We start from the raw sequence: 22,157 nt of genomic DNA, 5'->3' as shown, positions 1-22,157 counted from the left end.
TCGTTTGGTTATAGTTTCTCCTTTTTCATTTTCGAGCACTGTTATACCCCCTTTCTTTGGTACTACGTGTACAAGACTAACCCATTTGCTATCGGATATAGGATATATGATACCTGCCTCTAATAACTTCGTTACTTCCTTCTTCACTACCTCACTCATGATCGGGTTTAGTCTCCTCTGATGTTCCCTAGAACTCTTACAGTCTTCTTCTAGCATGATGCGGTGCATACAAATAGAAGGACTTATCTCTTTAAGATCGGTGATGTTGTATCCTAATGCGGTTGGATATTTTCTTAAGATATGTAGGAGTTTTTCGGTTTCAAGTTTTCCTAGGTCTGCATTGACTATTACTGGTCGTTCAAGTTCTAAGTCTAGGAATTCATATCTCAGATTTTTGGGAAGTGTTTTCAGGTCGAGGGTTGGTTTCTTAAGGCATTGCGTAGGATCTGATGTTATTGCTAAACATTGGTTCAGTCTGTCTTCTACACGATAGTCGGACAAATCGTCATTTTCGAATTTTGTTTCTTTTATGCATTCATCGATGATATCCATGAAGTAACATGTGTCTTCTATCGCAGGTGCTTTCAAAAATAGGGAAAGAATAAATTCAATTTTCTCTTCTCCTACTTCGAAAGTGAGTCGTCCTCGTTTTACGTCTATGATAGCACCGGAAGTTGCTAAGAAGGGTCTTCCCAATATAATGGGGGTAACTTCATCTTCTCTTATGTCCACAATTATAAAATCGGTGGAAATGTAGAATTGACCTATGCGTACGGGAACGTTTTCAAGAATTCCTACGGGATATTTAACGGAACGATCTGCTAATTGCACACACATTTTAGTTGGTCTTAATTCTCCCATTTCAAGTTTCTTGCATATGGACAAGGGCATAACACTGATACCGGCTCCTAAATTGCATAAAGCTTTGTCTATGACAAATTTTCCTATATGACAGGGTATAGAAAAACTACCAGGATCTTTAAGTTTAGGAGGCATATTTTGGATTATTGCGCTACACTCAGCAGTGAGTGTAACGATTTCGTTATCTTCAAGTTTCTTTTTATTAGATAAATGTTCTTTTAAGAACTTAGCATATGAGGGCATTTGTGTAATAGCTTCTGTAAAAGGAATTGTGACGTTTAATTGTTTCAGTAGGTCAACAAATTTTTTAAATTGGCCCGCGTTTTTGGTTTTAATTAGCCTTTGAGGATAAGGGATAGGTGGTTTGTAAGGCGGTGGAGGTACATAAGGTTCTTTTTTTTCTGCGGTTTCCTTATTACACTCTTCCTTTTCCTTAGGTGTACCTTCTTCCTCAGTTGACTTTTTAGAGTTTTGGTTCTCAATCCTTGGGTCAGATGGTCCTTCTACCTCTATACCACTTCGTAATATAATTGCATGAGCGTGGCCTTTCGGATTAGGTTGTGGCTGTCCAGGAAATGTACCAGTTGGGGCAGCAGTAGACGCTTGTTGTTGAGCTACTTGCGAGATTTGTGTTTCAAGCATTTTGTTATGGGTAGCCAGGGCATCTACTTTACTTGCTAGTTGTTTAATCTGTTCGCTAGTGTGTACATTCTAGTTTAAGAACTCTTTATTGGTTTGCTGTTGAGAAGCTATGAAGTTCTCCATCATGATTTCCAAGTTGGATTTCCTAGGAACATTATTGTTAGGTGTAGATGGGGTCGACTTTTGATATCCAGGTGGTACAGCCGGAGCTTGACTGGGAGCTTGACCTGGTGCGTATAAAGCGTTGTTACTTTTATACGAGTAATTAGGATGGTTCTTCCAGTTTGAGTTATAGGTATTCGAGTAAGGATTTCCTTGAGCATAGTTCACCTGATCTGTTTGAATTCCTGTTAGGAGTTGACAATCTGTAGGAGTGTGACCTTGAATTCCACAGACCTCACAATTTTGAGTTACGGCAACCACGGTGGCTGGAGGTGATACATTTAAACTTTCAATTTTCTGGGCAAGAGCATCCACTTTTGCATTAACATGATCAAGGCTACTTATCTCGTACATGCCACCTTTTGTTTGAGGTTTTTCTACCACTGTTCGGTCGCTTCCCCACTGATAATGATTTTGGGCCATGCTGTCGATAAGTTGATAAGCGTCGGTGTAAGGTTTATCCATAAGCGCACCACCGGCGACGGCGTCTATTGTTAACCTTGTGTTGTACAAGAGACCATTGTAGAAGGTGTGAATTACTAACCAGTCCTCTAAACCATCGTGTGGGCAAAGTCTCATCATGTCCTTGTATCTTTCCCATGCTTCGAAAAGAGATTCGTTATCTTTTTGCTTAAATCCATTTATCTGGGCTCTCAACATAGCTGTTTTGCTTGGAGGAAAATATCGGGCAAGAAAGACTTTCTTCAACTCATTCCATGTGGTGACTGAGTTGGAAGGAAGAGACTGAAGCCATCTTCTAGCTTTATCTCTTAACGAGAAAGGAAAGAGACAAAGTCGAATTGCCTCTGAAGTGACACCATTAGCTATAACAGTGTCAGCGTATTGGACAAATACGGATAAATGAAGGTTTGGATCCTCGGTAGGATTTCCAGAAAATTGATTCTGTTGCAATGCCTGCAACAGCGAAGGTTTAAGTTCGAAGTTGTTCGCTTTGATTGCGGGTGGAACAATACTTGAATGCGGCTCATCCTGTGATGGAGCAGCGTAATCTCAAAGAGCACGAGCTGGAGAGAATTTAGGAGAAACTGCCAACTCAGTCACGCACGTAATGCCCAAAATATAGGAGTGGAATGTGTGACATCCGTCACACTATGTGTTACGGTCGTAACACTAGGTCTTAGGACGTGGCGATCGGCACATGCTTGTTGCGGTCGTGACAACAATTTTTTTGTTCCAAAGGTGGGCTGGGCTTTGGTGCTTCAGCTTGCTGCTTTTCTAGAAAATCTTCTTTTTGCACCCCTTTTCTTTCTTTTTCACATGTGCTTTAAATAATGATACCTGAAATAAATAATAAGAAAATACCGAGTAATATCGAATAATATAAAATAAATTGAATCAAATAACGATATAATTTGATTAAATCAAGTCTAAAAATGTGATATAGTTTCATGTTATCATGAATGTTCTGAGCATCATTATACACAACCTTTGTTCTCATAAGGAAAGGTTATTCATCCTCTACTTCTTCATCATCAACAAATGGTAGCACAATCTTCCTCAACTTCTTCTTATTAACCTTTTTATTTAGTATATCTATACGGAAGCAATATATATATTACATCATCATTATAATTATAATTATAATTTCCATAAAAATAAGTTGCCACAAGATGAAGGCATTGTACAGTTGATGGCACTCATTCCGTCATGATCCAAACACATAATAATTTCATATAACTCATTTGGTGGAGAATTAGAACACATGAATCGAGGAGTGAATGTAACAGTGTCTTTGGTGTAGTGCTTTTTGATGGCTTTTGTTGCAGCCTCTGTAGTGTACTGCTTGCCTAATCCTGAAACAGGGACAATCCCTTCTGCCTTGAGTGTATTAAAAAGGTTAAATCCATTCCAAAACTTGTATGCTGTATTGAAGTATGTAAATTGCCTATGCTTCTTCCCATCGTAGTAACATGTTCCATGCTTCGACCATTCATATTTCCAGAACATTTCATTATCTCCTATTGCACTTGTCCATGATATCTTGAGCTTAGTTTGTAAATCTTTTGGAATCTGTCAAAAAAAAAAAAAGTTCATGTTATTGATACATGTAATATAAAACAAAATTAACAATAAACAAACAAACCCATCACCGTTTTCGTATTCAAAGTTTGTGCCTGCTTGTCTCCGGTCCAGCAATATTCTGGCTGAGGATCCAAGTGGTTGGAAGGCCATAAACCATGTATAATAAAATTGTTAGGCACTGTTAGACTGTTTTGACATTTAATTTTAATATCGGTCCTCCTGCAGTATCCGGGTTGCCATTGAAGACTCAACGACAGATAGTCATAAGTTCCTACACACATATTAAGTGAAAATGCAATGCCTATTAAGACTATTACTACACTCATTACTGATGATGATAAAGCCATTTTCACTAAGATGAATATTTTTACATCAAATTTCTCTCTTATTTATAACTCAACTAATATCTCCTTTCCATTTTAAACCACACTAGACACACTACACGCATACTTAGATAATAGTAAGTAAATATATTATCGGAATAAACAACAATTCTAACTCCAATTGGCTCCTACTTTAATTCATCTACTTGTCAATTAATTCTTTTCTAAAAAAACCAAGTTATAAAAAAATAGAAAAATGCAACTTTAATGAAACACATTATTTTTATATTTTCTTTTGTTTTAATCCAGCATTTATTTTGACCTTTTCCATCAACTATTTTGTTTTCTTATTTTTTCTATCACTATTACTATTATTATTATTAATAATTTATTATTTCGTGAAATGCTTCTTTTATACACTTTACTACTTTAAATTAATTAATTTAATTCTCTCATACAAAATGACGTAAATTTGCTTCTTATTTTTCATAATTGGTTACAATTTAGGAATATAGTTGCGATGATCTCTAATGATTTATGAACATCTCAATTATTTTCAAATACCATTTTTCTTAATTACTTTTCTATTCAGACATTTCAATTATTTTCATATGCATATGTACCAATAACTTTACCTCTTTCTCTCAGTATAATTGAAATGTGTTATGTTAAATCACAATGATGCAAATCAACACTTAAACATACTAAAGTTTGGACACTCTAATGATGGGAATTAAATAAAAATTCATCTTTTTTTGTTTATTCTAACACTATGTTAGAAAATTAATCATCTCAATGATTTGAACATTCAGAAAATTATATCAAAACATCATGCCACGTTTTAAAATAAAAAATATTAAAAAAATTAAGTGTTGTGATATACTGCATCTTCACCTTGAAGCGTTCAATCCATCTAAAAAGTTATAAAATTTAGTAAGGAGAGACCTACGCCAAGTGTCATTTCTGACGATGTCACCCAGTAGTGTCCTAAGTTTAGGAAATTGAGGAGGTGAAAGAGTATCATATCATTGATGGGCTCATAAAAGAAGCAACTAAGGATAATGACGACGAAGCGCAAGAAGAAAAAGATCAAAATGAAGAAAAAAATGTTGAAATGTTGAAACAAAGTTCGTCACGTGTGCAATAGAAGAACATCATGTTAAAAAATAATCAGACACTCATGACAACCAATTCCCCTAAAGAAAGAGAAACAAAAGAATTTATTGGCGTTGACATGTCAGAAAAAGATGTTTTGGAAGAGGAACCCTAGTGAGACTTTCTTGACTAATTTCATCCCGTCCTGGTGAAACTAGCATATAATTTCTCTGATCATCTGATCATTGCTTGATAAAACCCTCGTAGAACCCCTTTGATTAGTTTCCGCCTATCCGAGTGAAACTTGCATATGATTTCTATGATCATCCGATCATACTATTGGAATCGGGTAGGACTCTGATGATCCACCATCGTTGCTTGATGAAACTCTGATAGAACCCCTTTGATCAGTTTCATCCCATTCAGGTGAAACTTGCGTACGATACCTGTGATCATCCGATCATGTTATGGAAATAGGGTAGGACTCTGATGATCCTCTGATCGTTGTTTGATAGAATCATATGTAATAATTGATGGAAAGTATCCCATGTGCTGGATAGGTTACTAAGTCGGGGATGTGAGAGATGAACACCTGCTTACTAGTTGATAACGACCATGCGAGATGATTTATTTACTAGATATGTTAAACTGTTTGGGGAGGTCCTTTGTTAAAAAGGCTCTGTTTAGCGGGTCATTAATTGAGGAAGGCCAATAAGTGTTTTTGACCTGACGTATTGTATTGGTATAGTTAGGGATCAGACTTCTATGAGCAGTCACAAATCTTATGTTATGTTATGCATGTTCATGTGGATACATGTTTTTGAATTGATGTATGTATTTATGTGTGAAGCTTTATTTGCGTTATTGCCTCCTTTATGATGTGTGTCGCTACCAGGGCTGCACGATGACAACATCCCTCTTCACGACGTTTTCGTGGGCTTTCGGCTGAGCCGAGAAAACACGACCACTACGGGTCACTCCACTAACATCGAATATGCTTACAACAAAGGTTGAGGGAAACGGCACCTCCTTCACATCTTCAAGCATAACAACATTGTAACGGTACGGGACCGTTTTATCTGACACATATGGGACAGGGCCCGCTGGCTTTATCACAAGATTTGGCACCACCTTCCTTTTGTTGCCATCATACTTGATGACAACAGGATCATGAATATTGATAATAGGGGTAATAACATCAACTTCATCCTCATCACGATTTTGAAGTATCTCGATCATCCCTTGGTCTAACATCTCTTGGATGTCCTTTCTTATCTTGCGGCATCCTCTTTCATTGACAGTACACACATGGCACCTATCGTGATCGTGCTCATATTGACTGTACTCACACAATAGTCTATGCATTTCCACTAGGGACTGCTTTATATCATTCACATAAAGGACCTTATACTTGCCAGGGCAACCTTGGACCACGTTGACAGCCGCCTTCCTATGCTCGAGCAATGGGTTCTTCTTAACATTAGGGCTTATATCCTCAAAGGATAGTATCCCAATCCTCACGAGGTCTTGTACCTTCGTTTTCAACGGAAAGCAGTTCTCCATACCATGTCCGGGCGCACCGGAATGATACACACAATGAAGTTCAGGCTTGTACCACCATTGAGGATTGGCTGGAACAATAGGAGGATCACATGGAGTTACCAACTTCCTATCAATCAAGGAAGGGTACAGTTTAGCGTAAGTCATAGGCATCGGGTCAAAAGTCACCCTTTTCCTCTCATAATTGCTGGTGTTGTTGTTGTTATTGTTGCCACGGGGCTGGTAAGCCTGTTGTTGATGACGAGATTGTTTTTTTGGTTGTTGAGCTTCTCTAAAAACAGGTGCTATATGAGCCACCTGGTGTTGGTTGACGACTGGTCGAACTTCCTTCCTCCTCACAGAGGGCCTTCTTTTACTATGGGAAGAAACAACATGAGTCTCTCCTTCCTTCTTTCTGGCAAATCCTCCATATTTCTTTGCCGAAGAATTATCATCACGGGACAAACGTCCTTCACGAACTCCCTCTTCTAGCCTCATCCCTATATTTACCATTTCAGTAAAGTCTGAGGGAGCAATAGCAATCATACGCTCATAATAGAAAGAGCTCAAAGTCTTCAAAAATATCTTTGTCATCTCCTTCTTCTCCAATAGTGGCACTAGCCTCATCCCCATGTTTTTTTGATGGATTTTGTTACAGCCTCTGTAGTGTACTGCTTGCCTCCTGTAACAGGGACAATCCCTTCTGCCTTGAGTGTATTAAAAAGGTTAAATCCACTCCAAAAGTTGTATGTTGTATTGAAGTATGTAAATTTCCTATGCTTCTTCCCATCGTAGTAACATGTTCCATGCTTCGACCATTCATATTTCCAAAATATTTCATTATCTCCTATTGAACTTGTCCATGATTTCTTGAGCTTACTTTGTAAATCTTCTGGAATTTGTCAAAAATAAATAAAAGTTCATGTTATTGATACATGTAATATAAAACAAAATTAACGATAAACAAACAAACTCATCACCGTTTTCATATTCAAAATTTGTCCCTGATTGTCTCTGGTCCTGCAACTTTCTGGTTAAGGATCCAAGTGGTTGGAAGGCCATAAACCATGTATAATAAAATTGTTAGGCACATGTACCAAGAAGAGGTACATTGGAGAACTCACCACAAGAGTCAATAATTTTAATGCCATCATAAACACAATTATACCAAGAGATATCATCATTAGTGAGAGACATAAGTCTCGTGGACCACCGTAGACATCCCTTGTTCTCCTTGAAGGCAAGCGTCTGAGGCAAGTGCGAAATAAACCACTTGTACAACAAAGGTAGACAACATACAATGGAACCACCACCCTTGTTTTCTTATTACTTTTATATTCAGACATTTCAATTATTTTCATATGCATATGTACCAATAACTTTACCTCTTTCTTTATTTTAATCTCTAGCTACCCGCATTACTCACATACATCTTATATACATATTTCTCTCAGTATAATTGAAATGTGTTATGTTAAATCACAATGATGCAAATCAACACTTAAACATACTAAAGTTTGGACACTCTAATGATGGGAATTAAATAAAAATTCATTTTTTTTTGTTTTATTCTAACACTATGTTAGAAAATTAATCGTCTCAATGATTAGAACATTCCGAAAATTAAATCAAAACATCATGCCACGTTTTAAAATAAAAAATATTAAAAAAAATAAGTGTTGTGATATACTGCATCTTCACCGTGAAGCGTCCATTCCATCTAAAAAGTTATAAAAGTTTAGTAAGGAGAGACCTACACCAAGTGTCATTTCTGATCATGTCAGCCAATAGTGTCCTAAGTTTAGGAAATTGAGGAGGTGAAAGAGTATCATATTATTGATGAGGTGAAAGAGTATCATATCATTGATGGGCTCATAAAAGAAGCAACTAAGGATAATGACAACGAAGCCCAAGAAGAAAAAGATCAAAATGAAGAAAAAAATGTTGAAATGTTGAAGCAAAGTTCGTCACGTGTGCAATTGAAGAACTTCATGTTAAAAAATAACCAGACACTCATGACAACCAATTCCCCTAAAGAAAGAGAAACAAAAGAATTTACTGGCGTTGACGTGTTAGAAAAAGATGTTTTGGAAGAGGAACCCTAGTGAGACTTTGTTGACTAATTTCATCCCGTCTTGGTGAAACTAGCATATAATTTCTCTGAATTGGTCTCAAATTTTTCTGACTTCAAATGAATTTTTAATGAATTAATGAAAATTAAATGAATTAACAGAAAATAAAAAGAAAAATGAAATAAGGGAAAAATGTAGAGCCATTAGATCCACTTCATTAATTGACGTGGCACTAATGCATGGTCTATATCTGAGGATACACGGTAGGCTTCAATCAAACGCGCCACAAAACGAATTAAATAAAGTAATTGAAACGGACGCGTGAGATTAGATCGTGGAAGGGAGATCCAATGGTCATAAGCATGCACACGTGGTGGTGGTGGTGGTGGAAACCACCATCTTCTCCGGCCAGACTCACAAACTCCGGCCAAAAGTTGCAGAAAACAAATCTTAACAAAAATATGAAACAAGGATATGGAAATGAAGCTCATGTGATGTAGATCATCACTGTACCAATGGATTTCTTTCAATGTTCCTATATTAAGAGAAAGATGAAGGAGAAAATCATGGTGTCCACACAGATTGTTCATGAAATGGCAAATCGAATGCATCAAAAGCTTGCCTCAAGTATGAGGACTTCAGAGAACCACAAAGCACAAGAAAGCTACATTGAATTAGGAGTTTCAGATCCAAAAAGTTTGAGTTTATACCTTTGAATTGATGAACTTCTGGCCACGAATTCTCCAAGATCTTTGCTCCTCTTTGATCCCTGGATGTATGAAAGATGATTGGCTAAGGAATCTGGCTTTAAAACTCAGCTAATGTTGCTGAATTTCAAGCTCGAAAATTTGAAAAATTATGAGTGATTCCTTTGGTGAGGGTTATGGTTTTAGTACAGCAGCATATGGGATCTCCCAAAAGGTTGTGAAATGAATCTCATGAGGTGTTTATTTATAGTTGAATGTGGCTGAGTTCACACTTTGCTCGTGTGCATGAGAATTAAAAATTTGAGTGCATGGGCCTTTGTGGACGGGTGGAAGGCCCATGGATGGCTGAAGCAACTTGATGAGTTCACATAGAAGGCATTTGGACGTGCACATGAAGTGGGAAATGCTTGCATACCAAGTTTAATCATAAAATATCAAAAATGCACATAATGAAAAGAAATTCGAATCTCCCAAATGGTAGACCCCAAGAACTATTGTGAATAATGGTTGGAAAGCACTTGAAATAAGGAACAAAAGTCATTTTGGGCAAAAAATCATTTGGCATGTGCAAATTGATCAAAACTGGCCTAGAAAATTCAAGTGTAAAACATATTCAAATCATTTTGAAAAAGTCACCCAAAAGTAAGCTTAATCAAGCCCCTCTGTGCTCATGATACAAGATTCAAATGAAACAATTGCCATCTTTAAAGTTGTAGATATTTTCAAGTTAGTCAACTTAGACTCAAAGTTTTCATCATTTGGATTTTCTATGACAATGTTATGGGCATTTGAAGTTGGGTACTTTTTCAAATTCAATGAATTAGGTCCAAGATGACCTATAATGTTTTTCATTATCACATGTATTTATTTTAGGATTATGAAATTTTTTCCAACATAACATTTGAAGTATACATCTCTATATTTTCAATTACTTTGGTCTCACCTCTAAATCATAAAAATTAAGGAAGTTATGCCCTTGGTAAGTTGACCCAAAATTAGGGTTTCAGTCAAAATGACCTATAATATTTTGAAATTAATGATGACATTCCAAGCTTAAAATGGATTTTTTTATGAACATGAAAGTTGTTAATATGGTTCTTAGGAACATTTTTTCTCTTGGGGTCATCTTCATTTGACAAACAAATCAAATCGTATAGCTCACTGAACCTCAGCTTAGTCAGATGACTTGACTGGTCAACTTTTCGAAGTCAAACCTCCAATCTTGATGAATAAATGATTGAGAGACCTAAAATAGGCTCATATATGCATAAAATGGTGAATGAAAGAACTTAATTTGATTAAATTTGATCAGAGGTTCAGATTGCTTCATGGGCAAGGCACAATCAAAGCACAGTGGAATTAGGGTTTCCTTGGGAAACAATCTTCAAGCCCTTTGGGTTATCTTGATCAAATTGGAAAATTCATATACTTGGGAGACATATATGATGATTAGGAAATTTGTGGACCATTGTCATGCTTCTTCCTCATCTTCATCTAGCCATTGCATTGGGCTTAGGAACCTCCTAGGAGCATTGTGGAGCACATGATCACTTGAGCTTCAAAAAAAAAAGAGTTAGTGACATATTTTTGTGCTTTTGGTTATTAATCAAATAAGAAAAGCAATAATATACAATACAAGCATGCTTCGTGGTCTCAAAACACTCAAACAAGTCCCAACCCTAGGGTTAAGGAGCCAAACATGCTATGACCCTTGAGGCAATGCACTTGTGCAATAACATGATGTCATGAGGGATCTTAGGGTCAAAATTAGGGTATTAAAATAAGTATGACTTGAAGTAATGGACCATCCTCCTAGCCTTTTTGCTTGATCATTTCTATTTTTTTCTTTTTATGTGGCATAGCTTTAGATGAACCATCTTTCTAGGTTGACATTCTCTTGACTTTTGGAACTCATGGAGGATCATATATGTGTAGGATGATGTGATGTGAAGTATCCCTTGAAATATTTGATCAATTGTTGAAGAAACTTGTTGAAGAAGTCACATAAGATACCCAGATGAATTAGGGTTTCCAAGGCAAACAATCGCAAACTCTTGGTGAATTCTTGATCAAAATGACATGTGAAGATCACGGGGATCCATATATGATGTCTAGAGTCAATGTGAACCATTTATTGATTGAACTCCTTGAATTAAGGGTCTCAAACCCTAGATGTGAGCTTGATAGAGCATGGGTGAACACGCACACTACCTACAAAAGCAACAAACTATTCATTGACATATTTTTGGTATTTTGGTTAGTTAATAATGAACAAAGAATGATAAAATCAAAAGTGCTTGGTAAACTCTCCCAATGCAAACCCAATGAATGAGGGGTAAGGAGAATGCAAATGTGTGATCCCAATGTCAATGCATATGATGAGATAGCATGAGGGATCTTAGGGTCAAAATTGAGGTCTTATAGAAGCCGATGCAAATAAGTGTATGATCTTAAGAAAAAATAAATATATATATTCTTTGTTATTTTTTCAACCTCTTTTTCATTCTAGCGCAATCACATTAAGTATGCTATCCATACACATTCAAGGCAGGTGAACCTGTTAGTGACTATGATCTCTTTTTCAATTTTTTCGCACTAACTTAGCAAATTTTGCTTAAGTATCAACTGAATTTTTAAGAGTTCGTACCGTTGGGCTAAATGACCGGATGAGGATCACCTAACTTAGAAGGGACAAATCATATCACTAATTTTATTCATTATATAAGTATGAATTGAAGTATTGGACCATCCTCCTAGCCTTGTGCTTGATCATTTCTATTTTTTTCTTTTTATGTGGCATATGTTTAGGAGAATGATTTACATATCATTTCTATAGTATGTATTAACACAAAAATTATTATTGACCGACCTTAGATAGTTGTAACTTCTACATAGGTCCAATTATGATTGCTTAACATCAAGCTAAATATGTCTCGAAAGTAAGTCATTTTCATAATTGGGTGATCAGTGCATTTTGATGCATGTTCTTCCATGTTTTTATTTAAGCATTTCTTCGGTTTGCTTTGATTATTTTTATGTTTTAATGTGTTTTCATAATTTATGTTATTTTCGCACTTATTTAATTTTCGTATTTAATTTTCAGCATTAGCAGCTTTCGCGAGAAAAATCATATCTTGAGCTAGGAGTATCGGATAGAGACGTGCTACCAGTAGATGGAAAGCTAAGAAAAATGTCTACAACTTTTGTTCATAAGTCGAGAGCTGAATCAGAATGTAGTAGGTCCAGAAAATTCGTCGAAGTTGCAGCATTAGTTTTATTTAAGTTTTGGGTCATTAGTTTTGGGCTTGGGTTATGTTTTCGATCCAGTTGGGTTGTAAACCAAATTCCTTGTTTTCCATATACCTAGCAGCCGCATAATATTAGCAGGATCGCTATTCACGAAAGACTTGAAAGCATTGGCAAGAATTCTCATGAAGAACTAATCGATCCAAACAATTTGCTGTATTCGGGTTTCGATACCTTGAGATTTTAGTAATTCTTATTCAGATTTTTTATTCCTTTCAATATTAATATATGTATTTTGTTTGCTTAATCCAATTTACATATGCTATATTGATTTAATCCGATTGATTGTGTGATCCTAACTATAGTCACGATTTCGTTTGCTTAATTCGTTATCGAGTCCGTTTAATTCATGTTTGCTTAATTCATGAAACTTAATCCCGTTTGCTTAATTCGGATAATAGGAACATACAACTTATAATATCAATTGCGCTTGTCAGTTGATATTATAATCAAATAGGAATAGTTAATCTGCGGTTGGAATTTCGATAGTCGATGATAGGCAAAGACCGAATCAGTAAATTGTTGCTACAGCTTATTTCAATAATCACTTATTTTAATCAATTTTTTTTAATTGAATCCTAAACCAATCAAAACCCCATTAATCGTTACTATCATTGGTTAATTCATTCAAGAATCCTTGTGAGAACGATAATCCAAGTCAATTTGTCGTTAACTACGTTTTGTCAAAAATACTCGTTTTTGATCTGCGCGCGACAACGGATCAAATTGGCGTCGTTGCCTGGGATTCTTGTCGAATTAGCCAATAGTTTAGTTTTAATTATTGTGTGTTTTTTTGTTCTGCAATTTCCTGTTATTTTTCCGAATTTTTCTACAGTTTCGCGTTCGGAGTTGCGTCTAGAGTCAGAAAAAACGGGTTTTTGGAAAATTTGTGTTTGATTGTATAAGTTTTTTACCTACTGGAAGCAGAAAAATCATGCAATCAATACTTCCTTACTCTTAGAGTAAGGGACTCTGACGTCAAATTTGCCAAATCCTTGTTTTTCTATTTTTAATTGATTTTTTACTGTTTTCATAGTGTCGAAAAAATCCAAAACAAATCTCAAATTTTTTATTTCACGTCATTAGATTAAGTTTGGTGCTTTTGTATTTTTCTGAATTTATTTTAATCTTTTTTCTTCTTTCTATTTGTTTTTGTCTATTTCGGACATAGTTGGTATTTCTGTGTTTTTTTTTATTACATGGATGATCAAAGAACGTTAAGGCAGTTTGCTACTCCTGATGTTAATTATAATGACTTTTGTATTGAATATTCTGATGTTTCGGTTCCTTTTGAATTGAAATCTAGTTTAATACACCTATTTCCAAGGTTTAGTGGTCTTGCAGGTGATGATCCACATGAGCATCTGGAGGAATTTGAGGTTGTGTGCTCTGCACCTTCTGGACCTTCACTAGAAGATATTGTCAAACAAATGGCTGCAAATAATCTCTAGTTTCAACAACAAGTAGATTCTACTTTAAAGACTTTGCAAACACAGATTGGGCAGCTTGCCACTTTGGTGAATGCCATGCAGCAAGCTCAAGGATCAAACCAACAACCCTTGGAAGAACATTCTGTTTTTCAAATAGATTTGATTTCTGAAATTGTTGATGATACTTGTAGTGATTTGTTTGCATCTGATTTTCCATCATTGTCTGGTTTTGATGATGTTTATTCTTGTGATATTTGTACTGAAACTAAAATTTGCTCTGTTTGTGCTGAAATTGAGGTTGCCTTGCAAGTTGATATTCTTACTGCAGATGAGGTTGCAAATAAAGTTGTTCATGTAGATAAAGCTCTTAACGTCCCGGCTGCCCCAAACACTCCTTCTATTGAGCAGCCACCTTCCCTCGAGCTGAAGCAACTTCCTGAAAATATGAAATATGCTTATTTAGAGATGAATGAAAAACTACCGGCTATAATTTCTTCTAACCTTGATTTCGATCAAGAAAATAAGCTTTTGCAGGTTTTAAGGAAGCATAAAAAGGCATTTGGTTGGACATTGGCTGACATTCCAGATCAGATCACCTTCACGTGTCCATTTGACACTTTTACTTTTAGAAGATTCTTTGATCCTGGAATAAGAGGTGAAGATACTAATAAAAATTTCAAGTTCAATGGACATTACCCAAAGCTATTCCATGACAGCCCCACTTTGGAAGAAGAAAATGTAGAATTTATCTCTTTGGGAAAGGCTGCTTATGTGATCACCTATCCTCCTTGACTACTCGGGTGTGTTCTTTCCTCTCTCTTCTCTCTCTTATTTTATGTTTGTTTCTTTCATTGAGGACATTGCATATTTTAAGTGTGGGGGAGGGAATACTTTATTTTCTTCTTTTTTGTTCTTTGTTTTGTTTGGTTTTTGTTTTCTTTCTTAAAAAAAATGCATCTTCTTGAAAGTTTTAGGCTATAGGTTACTTTGAGTCGAGTTTGCGGAGACTTGGGAAAAATTAACAAGATCGGTATTGTTTTAACACCGTAAGTCTCCTGCATATGGAAATTGATTCGAATTCTTATTATGTTTTAGCCTTAAATTCTCATCCTCTGACAGCTCTTGAGTAGTTTATTTCAGCAGTCAGCACCATCTCACACACACTCTACGTAGGGAAGCCGATGAATATAAGTGAGTGTTTTGAAAAAGAAAAAAAAGAAAAAGAAAAGGGAATGCACCTTCTATGTTTGGTGACCCTCACCCGGTCACTTAACCCAACTGATGTAGAACCTTCAAAAAAATTTGAAAATAAGACTCGTTGTCAGTTGGTTCAGCGGTTTCTAGTGCTGGACTTGGTAGGGCGGATTACGGTCTGATCCCCCGCAGCTACAACTGAATAAGCAAAGGGTTATGCCACGTAAGTACTAGAATCCCGTGTAAAAAGGATCAGAGTCACTAACCGGTCGCCTTGCTATGGGTGTGTGGAGATAACGGGCTTAATGTGATTGCGCCTGAATGAAAAAGAGCAAAAAGAAGGATGAGTAAGTTAGGCTTTAACATAATAACATGATTCGAGTTGATTTGTGTATTCAGGAGGTTTATGACTGCACAATTGTGGATTAGTGTTCCTATGATAACCTTAGTGTGCAAGATTAGTATCTATCAATGCAAGCTTAACCGAAGATGACTTGTAGCCTAGAATGAGTAACTGTTGATGTGTCTGTGTTTTGTTTTGTTTTTCATTTTGCTCGGAGTGCAAAAGTTCAAGTGTGGGGGAATTTGATCAGTGCATTTTGATGCACGTTCTTCCATGTTTTTACTTAAGCATTTCTTCGGTTTGCTTTGATTATTTTTATGTTTTAATGTGTTTTCATAATTTATGTTATTTTTGCACTTATTTAATTTTCGTATTTAATTTTCAGCATTAGCAGCTTTCGTGAGAAAAATCATAGCTTGAGCTAGGAGTATCGGATTGAGACGTGCTACCATTCGATGGAAAGCTAAGAAAAAGATCTACAACTTTTGTTCATAAGTCGAGAGCTGAATCAGAATGTAGGAGGGCCAGAAAATTCGTTGAAGTTGCAGCATTAGTTTTATTTAAGTTTTGGGTCATTAGTTTTGGGCTTGGGTTATGTTTTCGATCCAGTTGGGTTGTAAACCAAATTCCTTGTTTTCCATATACCTAGTAGCCGCATAACATTAGGAGGATCACTATTCACGAAAGACTTGAAAGCTCTGGCAAGAATTTTCATGAAGAACTAATCGATCCAAATAATTTGTTGTATTCGGGTTTCGATACCTTGAGATTTTAGTAATTCTTATTCAGGTTTTTTATTCCTTTCAATATTAATATATGTATTTTGTTTGCTTACTCCGATTTACATATGCTATATTGATTTAATCCGATTGATTGTGTGATCCTAACTATAGTCACGATTTCGTTTGCTTAATTCGTTATCGAGTCCGTTTAATTCATGTTTGTTTAATTCATGAAACTTAATCCTGTTTGCTTAATTCGGATAATAGGAACATGCAACTTATACTATCAATTGCGCTTGTCAGTTGATATTATAATCGAATAGGAATAGTTAATCTGCGGTTGGAATTACGATAGTCGATGATAGGCAAAGACTGAATCAGTAAATTGTTGCTACAGCTTATTTCAATAATCACTTATTTTAATCTATTTTTTTAATTGAATCCTAAACCAACCAAAACCCCATTAATCGTTACTATCATTGGTTAATTCATTCAAGAATCCTTGTGAGAACGATAATCCGAGTCAATTTGTCGTTAACTACGTTTTGTCAAAAATACTCGTTTTTGATCCGCGCCCGACAGCGGATCATTTAGATTGTAAGTCTCATACTCTTTAAGCTATTGTGTGAAAATATTGCTTCGTTTTCATTTATCAAAGCTAGGGGCATACTTGTTGATTTTATCCAAGTTAGAGTCCTTCTAATATATGATATAAAGGCCCATGTTTTCATGCTTGTGAGTGGATGGTTAAGTGTTCTCCAAAATATGACCAATTGCAATTCCCTTTTTGATTACTAATATCATTTACTAACCTTTTAACTTTACTTTAAAGTCATTTATCTTATGCTCTTTATTTCTTGCTATTTACTTTATGCTTTTTTTTAGCCCATATCATATTTGCCCTTTGTCCACTTGGACCTTTGTTTATGTTTATGCTCTTTTTCCTTTATCCATTTGGACTTCCTTTTCTCTTGAAGACACTAATAAAAATGAAAACCCCTAAAAAAATTGGTTCTCTTGATTTTATGGACTAGAGGTTACTATCCTTAGAATTGTTATGGAGTTATGGACTTAGAGTTAGGAATTTGACCTTTGCTTTGGGAGATTGTGATGTGAGACCTTGGGATTCACCTGATACCTTTGACTTTGGATTTCTCTGTGAAGACTTGACTTGGTTATTTTGATTTCATCTGATACATTAATTATTCTTTGCTTATTTGACTTGCTTGAGGCTTAATCCAAAGGAGGGAATTCCTGCTTGACTTATGTCATAAAGCTTGCTATTTCTTGGTTAGATCTTTCCTCCTTAGATTTTATTTTATGCTCTAGGGTAGTCTCTTCTTCTCCCATCTTTCTTTAATTTTCAAATATTCTCCCTCTTTTCAAAATCTACTTGTTTTCAAACTTGAACCACTTTCTTAATAAACCTTGACCTTTGTCAAGTGATTTTCAATACATTTTTTCTAATAAAAGTTAATCCATCTTAAGCATGTTCAAACAAATTTCAAAATACTTAAGAAAATGTATAACTAATTCAAATTATTTTGTGCCCATTTGTGCACTTTTCATTTTAAAACTTTGATGTTTAGACATGAGTCAATTCCATAGTTGAGATATAATTCTCCTATCCCCATAGTATTGACGATAATTCTTTTCCATCTAAGAGAGTTATTGGCATACTTAAGGATCTCTATCCAAGTTAGAGCTCTTCTCATGTTGATGCAAAGTTCTCATACTTGTGGATGACTAGTTGAGTATTCTCATTAAAATGACAAAATATCTTTTCAGTAAAATGAATGAAAACAAACATCTTTGTTACTTTTACCATGAACTATGTGGTTTTGATCCTCCATTACACTTTGTTGGTACGTAGGCATGAGACTTCAAAAGTCTTGGCAAACACAAAAATTAAGAAAACTATTTCTTTTCCCATCCCTCCAATATTTTTCAAACAACACCTTTTTAAAAACTAAAATGTGATTATTTTCAAAGATGTTCCCATGGAGTACCATAGATGTTTAGGATGCTCATACATTCGCTTTGAATAACTAACCCTCGGACCCTTATCTCTTTTTATTAGTTTTTTATTTTAATTTTCTTTGGGTTTTGTTCGTACTTTTTCCCTTTTTCTTTTGGAAATAATAAATGTGCGATGACGACTCTTGCTTTATGTGTTAAGTTAATCAATAACTTAAACTCAAAAATTTTACCGCTACACTAGTGACTGACGATGCTTGATAGCAATAAGACTGTTATGCCAGTCGTGTATTATGGTTGTTGTGAATGTGATACTCTTTAGGGTTTTAAAAGATATGTATGATGATTTAGAGTCCCATTTTTTTTAGGCGAGAAGTGTTTATATACGCTCGTTTTGGTCAATGTTGTAGAGTTAATGGGCAGTTATGCCTTACCTTTATGACAAAGGAAGGAGGATTTAACATGTCATCCACTCTTTTATACCTGGAATCCCACTTAATTTCATAATTTTAAAAGTTCCCATGCTCGAAATTTGAATTAAATTTGCATACAAAATTTTCGAAACTAATTTCAAAATTCTGGTACAATTAACTAGTAGTGTATTCAGAATTTCGGGTATGAATTAATGCTAGAATTTTAAAAAAAAATCGGTACGCTTGAAATTTTTACAGGTATTTTTAAAAAGTATTATGTTATACCGAAAATTTCAACCAATATGAAATTTCCATTAGTGCAATTTTATAAGATTTCCAACGGTTACGATTTTGAAGACAGTTTTGGACGACTATGATTATACCGACCGTTTTGTATGGTCAAGAATGAATTTAAAGTTGTATAAATAAAGGTCATTTGTTGTTGAGAAAAACATCTCAAAATGTCCCTTCGTCAATTTTTGATTAAGGAAGAAGTGTACTTCAGTGGTGTTACACCTCCAATAGAGTTCCAGCTTCTGAATGACACCACTTCTCTCGTTATCGGGTGCTACGGGATGCACATATCTGCCCCTACTCAGCCAACCATTTCCAATATGAACCGGTTAAAACTACTCGTCTAACCCGTAAATGAAAAGACTCTGCCTCAGCAGCCCTAGTCTGGGATGTCTCTCTATCTGTGGGCATGCCTGCAATGGTGTGGTCTTTTCCCTTAAACTTCACTGCAAAATGAAAAAAAAAAAGCAAAAAATTAGTTAATTACCGCCAATTTCAAAATTTCCTACATATCACTGGAAATTCTAAAAAATAATTCTAATATATATATATATATATATATAATTACTCATAATAAAAAATAATTTTATACCATTATTCAATGACAAGGTGCGGATCTCATCAAATTATGTTATTATTTATAACAAAATTAAATAATTTAATAGATTAGTGATTTTTTATTGAGAGATTATATAAAAAAAAATTAATGCTAACTTGTGTTCTTAAGGCAAAAGTTTATATTAAAAATTATAATTAAAAAATTAATTTTATAAAATATATATAGACCGTGGACATCCACTAAACTCATTATCTTTTATTAAAAAATATTTGCTCTTTTTCCTTAAAAATAATTTTTATAATCAGGTTGTTTGATTTGTTTTTACCAAAATTAATTTAAATATATACTTACTATAATAGAGGTACAATGAGTTTATTTAGTTTGAATATTAATTCATTTAATTAAAATTTAAAGATAAAAAATCAGAATCAATGAATAATATTCAGTTTGATTTACATTTTAGAATGATTTTTCACAAAATCTAAATCAAATGAAGGGTCTGTTTTAGCTCTAATTATTTTTATTTTTTTGTATTTTCAAAAATAAATTTTATGAAATTGATTTTCAAAATATTATAAATTTTATTTATATTTATTTTTTCTAAATTTAAAGACTAGTTTTGATATATTATAATATAGACTAAAAATTTAAAGACTAAAAATTGTATCTCAAAAATGATATTTATGAAAAATGATTTGAAATGACTTCAAAATTAAATAATTTTAAAAAAATATTAAAATCCAAAATAAGTTTTAATAAAATAAGAAAATATTTAAATTAGCATTTTAAAAACTATTTGAACTTAATTTACATTTAAATCTTTTATGAATTTTTTTTAATTATTTTTCCATAAAATTTTATTTCATTATAATAATAATATTTAAAAGTTAAATTAACCGGGCTCCAAATTTTCAAAAAAAAGAGTTGTTGTATTCATAGAATCATTAAACATAAAAATAATTGTATTCAAAAGCAAATTACTAAAAAAAATTGGCTTTTGAGAATTTTTTGAAAAAATAGGTCATTTGAGTAAATTTATATATATATATATATATATATATATATATATATATATATATATATATATATATATATATATATATAGATATATATATATATATATATATATAACACAAGAAGAAAACACAAGCAACAACGGTATCGATGAATTGAAGAAATTTCCTCTCTTTGTAAGCGGAATCAGCCGAAGCTATCACCACCGTTCAACTCGACCATGGATTATTTGCAGAAGCAATCACCGTCGTTCAACTTGACCACAGATTATTTGTAGAAGTAATCACCGCCGTTAAACTCGACCACGGATTATCAACATAAGAAATCATCACCGTTCAACTCATTCATGGATTATCAGCAGAAGCTATCACTGCCATTCAACAAGTGGTCTGATTCAAAGGTTAGCAGAAAGTATATTGACGATGATGTTGCCTTCCATGTTCTTTCGAAACTCCCCGTTAAATCATTGAAGCGTTTTGGTTGCGTACGCAAATCATGGTCCATTTTATTTGAAAATTCTCATTTCATCAATATGTTCCGCAACCATTTCATATCTCATAGCAATTCCGAGGATCATCGTACATATCTCCTCATATTTAAACGTGATTGTGCTAATCGTTACCATCCTGAATTGCATTTGCTCGATAGTAGAATCAAATTAATTTTGCCACCTCCATTTCAAGAGGATGTTTTTTGTATCGGGACAAAGAATGTAAAGGGAGGTTCTAATAAGGTCAAATATGTATTGTGGAACCCAGCTATCGAAGAATTCGTTGTCATTCCTCCTAGCCCCGATGAGCTTGTACCAAAACACCCTCGCCTTGGCGTGTTTCATGACTTTCATGGGTTTGGTTATGACCAAGTAAGAGATGACTTTAAGGTGATTCAATATGTAACATTTGATAGCTGTAATGACTATGATCCTGATTCTCCTCCACCACAAGGTATAATGTATTTCTCCTTTTTTGAGATATATAGTCTAAGAAATAATTCTTGGAAGATACTCCACATGGATGATATGGCTCAATGGTGTGTTGGTAACCCATTTAATGGGGAGGAATTGTACATGAATGGTGCATCTTATTGGTTGGTTAAGGAGAAGATTATTGTTGTTATACCGGACTTTACAAGGAAAGCCTTCTTTCGATTGGAGGATCAAGTAACTAGTTTTTTTTTCTCTTTTTATTTTCACCCGGAGGTATATTGCTATGGTTATTAGGATTTTTACCATGTATACAAAGTGATTTGTCAACTTCAGAAATTCATAATTATTATATCATGTATTTGACAATTTAAGAAGACAGTTGGTGATATGGATCTTGTTTTATGAATTTAATTTTAATTTGCAAATTGATTATGTCTCTATTTCATTTGTAAGAATTGTATACTCTTTTTTAATTTGCAAACTGATTATGTCTCTATTTCATTTTTAAGAGCGTGAATATGCTGAAATGCAGGTAG

General features: G+C 34.4%; 2 protein-coding genes and 1 non-coding gene across 3 annotated transcripts; 2 read left to right on the top strand and 1 right to left on the bottom strand.

Moving 5' to 3' along the window:
• The first annotated feature begins 2,218 nt into the window (after positions 1-2,218).
• Positions 2,219-2,325, top strand: LOC127098914 (small nucleolar RNA R71). The gene has a single exon (XR_007793598.1). It is a non-coding gene; the product is annotated as a small nucleolar RNA R71 (small nucleolar RNA).
• A 727-nt stretch (positions 2,326-3,052) lies between these two features.
• On the bottom strand, positions 3,053-4,083 carry LOC127092422 (ribonuclease S-7). Its single transcript, XM_051031288.1, has 2 exons — positions 3,777-4,083; positions 3,053-3,696 (listed from the first exon to the last, which is right to left on the bottom strand). Exons 1-2 carry the CDS (start codon positions 4,053-4,055, stop codon positions 3,265-3,267), a joined length of 711 nt encoding a protein of 236 aa, XP_050887245.1. The 5' UTR covers positions 4,056-4,083; the 3' UTR covers positions 3,053-3,264.
• A 16,959-nt stretch (positions 4,084-21,042) lies between these two features.
• Positions 21,043-21,915, top strand: LOC127096548 (F-box protein CPR1-like). The gene has a single exon (XM_051035103.1). It carries the CDS (start codon positions 21,043-21,045, stop codon positions 21,913-21,915), a length of 873 nt encoding a protein of 290 aa, XP_050891060.1.
• Positions 21,916-22,157: the final 242 nt, after the last annotated feature.

Source organism: Lathyrus oleraceus, chromosome 6 (assembly GCF_024323335.1).
Source record: "Lathyrus oleraceus cultivar Zhongwan6 chromosome 6, CAAS_Psat_ZW6_1.0, whole genome shotgun sequence".
NCBI classification, from domain to species: Eukaryota; Viridiplantae; Streptophyta; class Magnoliopsida; order Fabales; family Fabaceae; genus Lathyrus; species Lathyrus oleraceus.
This window is presented reverse-complemented; position numbering and strand designations above follow the sequence as displayed.